The sequence below is a fragment of the Monodon monoceros genome, unplaced genomic scaffold (genome assembly GCF_005190385.1).
Source record: "Monodon monoceros isolate NGI ecotype Baffin Bay Population unplaced genomic scaffold, NGI_Narwhal_1 Super_Scaffold_10, whole genome shotgun sequence".
Taxonomy (NCBI): Eukaryota; Metazoa; Chordata; class Mammalia; order Artiodactyla; family Monodontidae; genus Monodon; species Monodon monoceros.
The window spans coordinates 47,701,274-47,708,066 of record NW_021703766.1 but is presented as its reverse complement, the minus strand read 5'-3'; the positions used below and the strand labels follow the sequence as shown (position 1 = coordinate 47,708,066).

General features: G+C 52.7%; 1 protein-coding gene across 1 annotated transcript; it reads left to right on the top strand.

The window, feature by feature from the left end:
• The first annotated feature begins 2,786 nt into the window (after positions 1 to 2,786).
• Positions 2,787 to 6,298, top strand: LYPD5 (LY6/PLAUR domain containing 5). The gene is given in 6 exon segments (XM_029241951.1): positions 2,787 to 2,868; positions 4,585 to 4,713; positions 5,259 to 5,381; positions 5,384 to 5,434; positions 5,663 to 5,809; positions 6,057 to 6,298. Coding segments are annotated over 6 exon segments (774 nt in total).
• The last annotated feature ends 495 nt before the right edge of the window (positions 6,299 to 6,793 follow it).

Sequence of the window (6,793 nt, the reverse complement as noted above, 5' to 3'; positions counted from 1 at the left end):
TGAGTCTGGGTAGTGGGTATGCTATTTTCTGTATGCTTGTGTGTGTTTGAAAATTTCTACAGTAAAAAGTTTTAAAAATAGCTCTTTAATGGCTACCACAGAGCATCCTCCATTTTCTCCAATCTCTCAAATAATTAATCACTTAATTACAAAGCTTAATTACTAAAACGTGATTACAAAAAAAAAAAAAAAGAATTTCTGGGTTCATAGGGAGCTTGGAGTTCATGCTCTGTGGATGGATGCAAGAGCCCTGCCAAAATCTCTAGACCTAGATCACTGGGTCTCCATTGGATTACCTGGATGAAATAAAATTTATATTTTATGGCAAGACAAGAAAAATTTAAACATAAAATTATTTTCTACCAGTTTGGGCCTCTGCCTTTCCCTTTAGTGTGTATTGAACAGACTTCCTTAGGAGATAATGTTCCTTCTTAATCTTGTAAGGGATCACAGTAACCCACTACTTGCTTTGTACATACAGATCTGGATTGTATAAACTGTCAATACATCATTTGTTGGATAACTCTTTGCCTCAAAAGCTTATATAACTGTGCTTTGACCTCTAATGGGCAGAACAGTCCTCAGAGCTTTCTGAAAGACTGTCTCCCAGGTTATAATCCTCAGGTTGGCTCGAATAAAATTTTCCATTTCTTTCTTAGATCGACCATTGATTTTTTTTTTCATCGACAGCCTCCTGCAGTGGGGAGCTTCCCACCTGATACCTCACAGCCTGCAAAGGTACCTGAAGGCTACCAGAGTTCAAATCACACGGGCACAGCCGCACGCTCGTACAGTCACTTACGCTCACTCACACACACACACATGCTCACACACAGGCTCACACACTAAATGGGCTGGTCAGCCAACTCTTCAAGCCTCAGTCTCTGAAACTGTGAATACCTCCAATGCCCCCACCTTCCACTGGGGCCTCAGAAAACCCAGCCTCCTTTCCTGGACAGTCTCTACTCCCCAGGGGTCCTTAGCTCCACCCTCTCCCTGAAGGGCCAGCCCCTGACAGAGAGGCAGGAACAGGAGAAACAGGAAGAATAATTTGGATACAAAACAGGTTCAGGGAAGTGAGGCCTGTTGGGAGGAGCAGGGTTTTGGCAAAACGAGGGTGAGTCCAGAACCCTAGTGAGTATCCACAGTTCCTGGGTGTTTGCTGTCAAAGAAAAATCGCACCGAACAAAGTTAAACAGGCACGGGAGACTTTATTCAAGACTATGGCAATAAGAGAGAGAGACTGAACTCAACTCCACTGAAACAAAAGGTGGGAGGGGTTTTCAGCTGGATGAGCTAGTGGGAAAATGCCAGAGACAGAGGGGAGGTTGGTGCATGGGATGGTCCAGCACCCTGACTTACTCCTGAGTTTACAAATGTTTTTCTCTGTAATTAGGCATCTGTGTTTGCTAACTGCCACTTATTCAAGTTCGGCTCCTACCCTCCCACGGAGCCTGAGGGTCAGGGGTGCTATCTTCCTTGATGATGACATTTTGGAGGGGTGGCTCCCAGGTCCCCTGAGAAAGACATTCCTGGGCTGTAAAACTAGCAAGAGGCTGGGAGAAAATTTACCTACATTTCAAAGGGACAGAGAAGGAATCGGCAATGACAAGTTTTCTAAAGTAAATGCTCTAAGGAAAGGGAGATTGGGGGCCTAAAGTCAGGAAGAAGTCTGTGTAGAGTTTAGTCAAGCTCAGGAGACCATTAAGGCTGTCCTGGTCACCGCTATTGTGTCCCCTCTGCCCATTCATCTGCGGGTTCGTGAACCTAGGTCTCTGCACATGCCTGGTACCCACCCTGCATGGTACGGTGAGTAGGTGTGATCCCAGCAGGCAGTGCCTCCAAGCGCAAGAAGCAAGGCAGATCAGGAGATGCCAACTTGGCATCAGCTCCCACTACCCTCGGTAGCATCCATCTGGAAGTCCCCATCTGCCTGGTGTCTGAGTGTCCACATGGGTTTGGCTGAATCCTCGGGACAGTGTATCCCTCCAGTTGTCTGCCTGTGTCTCTATCTCCTCTGATGTTTTAAAATTCATTCATTTAAAAGTCTAATAAAAAATGTATTAAACACCTTCTGTGGGCATGTCCTGTTCATCAAGTCTGCATTTGTCTGTATGTCTACATTTGCGTCTGTCCACACCGGATGTGTCTGTCTTTTTGCATCCCATGTGTAACTGCCTCTCTGGGAGTCTCTATCTCCCTGTCAGTTTGTTTATAAGTTCCTCGATTCACTCATTCCTACAACATCACAAACATCCCCTGAGGCCTCTGAGGAGTTCACAGCCTGTTGCGGTGACAGACACTAGCCCAACCCAGGGTGACCAAGGCTGGGAGACGGAGGTATTTGAGGCTGAAGGTGGGTGGATGATTGTAGGAGGGCGTGGCAGGTCAGAGAAGTCTTCAAGGAGGAGGTGATGTTTGTGTCTCTGGGTCTGGAGACGTGGGCGCATATAGATGGTACGTGTTGGGATAGAGGAAGAGGAGAAATCAAGAGGCCATGAGTGCCAACCTCAGACTAGAACACAGTGTTGGGGAACAGGGTAGAAAGAGAGCCTGCAAAACACAAATCCCCCCAAAGTTAAGGGTTACAGGCCCCTAGCTCCCTCCTCCCTCAGATCCAGGAGTCCAGGCCCCATCATGATTTTCTAGGAGGAAACCAGCCCAAGCAAGGGAGGGCGGGGGTGGAGGAATGCCTGCCGGGCTGGGGCTTTGCTGGGAGAACCAGCCACGCAGAAATCAGAGCAGGAGCTGTCCTCGGTGTCTCCACTCAGGTCCACAACCTGGCAATGGGAGGCCCCAGAGCCATCCTGCCGTGCCTCTTTGGGGCTGTCCTCTGTCTCACAGGTATTCAGACTTTTGAGTCCAGTGGTAAGAGGGCAGTTGGGTGGGAGATAGCTGGACTCTCCTGGGTCTGAGGGAGCAGAGAGTGGGGGCTGGATTCCAGGGACTCAGGGAGAAGCGAACTAGGGGCCCTGATTCCTGGGTCTGAGAGAGCAGGGGCTGGGGGCCCGGACTCCTGGGTCTTGGTTGGGAGAGGCCTGGAGACTGTATCCTCTCCAGTTCTCTTCCCCTCCTCTGTTCTTTCCATATCACTCATTTCCTCCAGTGTCTCTGTTCCACTACTCTAGCCTTTCTCATCCTCTTTGCCCATGTCCCCATTCAAAGGTACCTCTGGGGAGCCATGGGGGCTCTTTCCAGAACTGGCAGGAAACCTTGGCCTCATCCTCAGGCAACCCCTTCCCCTAGTTTGGGTAAGGACAGGGACATAGTCATATCAGGACTGAAGTGGCTACAAAGGCAGGGAATTTGAGAGGTGGGAAGGAGGTTATGCCTGCATATAACAACTTTGTGTGTGTGTGTGTGTGTGTGTGTGTGCGCGCGCGCGCGCACATGCACACGCTCATCCACGGAAGAGAGTTCGATTTCTCTGTGTGTCCATGTGTCAGGGTGTCCTGTGGGGCTCTGTGCTTGTGTGTGTTTATCTGTACCAGGTTTTGATGTCTGGGTGTTTGAACAAATGCTTTTATGGGTCTGTTTATCTCCGGGCCTCACTTTCTTTTTAAAAGAGATGTGTGTATAATTTTGCATCTCTGTTTCTCTTTGTGTTCATGCATCTCTATGACTGGTGGGCCTGTATTTCTCTCTGTGTATGTGTGTTTGGGTATTTTGATGTGTATCTGTCTCTCTGTGTATCTGTTGTGTGTCTCTATGTATCTTGCATCTGAATATGATTTTAAATTGTTTGTTTTTGTAGGCCTCTTTTTTGTCTATCTCTAACTTCGCCCAATTTCAGGGTCTCATTTTATTTGTACGTCTGTGATCCTTGGGTCTGTATTTGTCTCTCTCTGGGTATGGCTTCCTGTGTTCCTGGGTCTGTGTGTTGTGATTATTTCCATATCCACAGAGTTTTCTGTCTGTGAGTGTGATTTTGCATGTGTGAGATCCTGTGCCTTGGTTTTGGGGGTTTCTATTGGAGGGTCTGGGTGGTACTCATTTTGCTTGTAAATGTAGAACTCAGTGTGAATGCATTCAGGGTACTCTGTGTATATTTGTGAGATCTGCATGAGCCTGTGTCAATTTTGTTATTTTGTGTTTACGTCAGTGTTTAAGTGTTCTGTGCGTGTGTGTATCTGTATTGCTAGGGGCTGGCTCTGTGTGCATTTGTAGCATGAGATTGTACATCCCAGTGCCTATACTGGAGTGTTTGTTTTCCATCAGTGACCTTTTAGTGCTACTGGGTATCATGAGTATAGTTGGGAAAGGGATAGGCAGAACAGGAGTGAATCACTTCCTCCTTTATCAAAATCTTGGAGGGCTTCCTGGAGGAGGATGGAGATTTGGAAGAGCCTGGGGAAAAAAAACCTGGACTGGCAGGTGCAGATACCATTGCTGTGCCAAGAGGTAGACACAGTCATGACCAGCCACAGCAGCAGCCCCTGCTTCTTTCAAGGCAACAAGGCCTGTCTCCCCTCAGAGCAGAAGAGCCTGGCCCATGTGGCTGTCATATGCAGGGTGGAGCCTGATTCCTTGCACAGGCTCATCCTTGGCCTGTTCCTCTCACTCCACCCCTGCTCCTCTCCCCAGGGTCCCAAGCCCTGCAATGCTACAGCTTTCAACACATCTACTTCGGGCCCTTTGACCTCAGTGGCATGAAATTCCTCAATGTCTCCTGTCTCCTCGGATGCTCCGAGGCTGTCTTATCCCTGAACACTGGTGAGGGGCAGGAAACACACAAAAAAAGGGCGGGAGCGGGGGACAAGGACAAGAATGAAAGATTAGACCGGGGGGGGGGGGGGGGGGGGAGGAGGAGACAAGGGGTTGGGAAGGAACCGGGCAGAAGAGGGGAGGGAAGGTCAGGATAGAGATGCGGAGGTGGAGGTTGGAGGAGAAGGGAGAGAAAGAAGGAGGGGATGGGGGGGCAGGAGGTGGGAGGAGGAGACAGTGGGGGGCCAGGAAGAGGAGGTGGGAGAGGGGCAGAAAAGCGGAAGAGGGGAAGGAGAGAAAAGGAGGAGGAGGAAAGGGTTGGTGATGAGAGGAGAGGGGGAGGCGGTGTAGAAGGAAGCAGAGTTTGACAGGGAGCGAGGGACGAAAGAGAAGGGCAGGGCTGGAGGGAGAAGCCAGGTTGAGTGAGAAGCGAGAAGACAGAGGAGCAAGAGACTTGAGACTAGAGGGAGAGAGGTGGAGAGGAGGGGGCGTGGGAGAGGAGGAGAAGGGCTGCGGGGGAGGCAGCGCTCCAGTCCCCATCCCCTCGCTCCCAGGGTACCGCGCCTCATTGACCATGGTACAGAAGGGCTGCTGGACAGGCCCGGCTACGGGCCAGATGCAGTGGAATGACAAGGCGCTGCCGCCTAACTACTCGGTGGTGCGCGGCTGCGGGACCGACTTTGCAACGCGAACTTCCAGACCCACGACTCCCTCGCCAACCTGAGCCGAGGTATGCGAGGGGCGGGGCTGGGTGTGGGGCGGGACTGTACGGGGCTGGGAGGGGCCCCGGCCCGCGCGCGCGCCCGGGGAGGGGTGTGGTCTCCGTTGGGCTCCTCCTCCCGGCGCGCTGGGATTCCACCGCCCAAGTCGGGCCAGACTGGAGCCCTGGCGCAATGCACAACCCGCACGACCGTACCGAGGACCGTTACCTGAGTGTGCGTCCACGCTCTCTTGCCAGCGCCCAACCCGCCGACGCTCAGCGGCGCCAAGTGCTACTCCTGAGTGGGGACCCACCCGGAGGACTGCACCCCGGAGAAGTTCCGGCGGGTCCAGTGTCACCAGGACCAAAGCATCTGCTTCCAGGGCAATGGCAGCATGACCTTTGGTGAGAGGCTGGGAGGGTGTGAGGGCCTGGGCAAGGGGTGTGGAGGCAGGGCAAGGCTGACAGGGAGACACGGCCCTGGTCTAAAGAAGGAGGCATGGTCCTGGACTGAGGGAGGAGGCATGGCTCTGGTCTAAGGAGGGGACTGGAAGTAAGTCTGAGGACCCAGTCATGGCTGTGATCTCTGAGGTGGAGGTTCAGGTGCAGCTGCCTCCCTCGGTTCTGACCCTCCTCACTGCCCCCCTCCCAGGCAATTTCTCAGTCCCTGTGTACATCAGAACCTGCCACCGGCCCTCCTGCACCACCCGGGGCACCACCAGCCCGTGGACAAACATCGACCTTCAGGGCTGCTGCTGTGAGGGGCACCTCTGCCTTCAGCAGTGCCTCGGGCACCGTCCCTCCTGGGGCGCCCCCCCCACCGTCATAGTCCTTCACCTCATGGCTACCCTGCTGGCTAGCACTCTGGGAGGACCCCTCGGGCTCTCCTCATAGCCCCTCCAGCCCCTTCCTGAGCAGGATGCTGGGGTCAGGGCACACGCGCCCCCTTCTCACTGCTTCAGTTCCTGGAATGTGGAAAATAAGAGCTGCACTCCTGTCTCTCCTCTCTCTCTCTCTCTCTCTCTCTGTCTCTCCCTCCCTCCCTCCTGCTTCCCTACTGATGCCCAGCCCTTACCTGGTCAGCGGGCCTGGGAAAAATTGGGCAAGGTCCCTAGCATCCCAGGGTGGGGAGAAACAGCCACATCCCACCCCGCATGCAGAGCAAACCTGATCATAGATCCTGCTTGCTGAGCACCAACCAGGCCCAGGCTCCCCACAACCCCATTTCCTGGTTGTGGGTTTCCTGGTCCTAGGCTCTCCCTCCAGAGCCTGGAGCCAGGCTGCATGGGTTCGAATTCCAGCTTCAGCATTTTGCCTGTGGGTGACCTTGGGCAAGTTACTTAATCTCACTGAGACTATGTTTCCTAACTTGCCAGGCAGAGGTGAAAA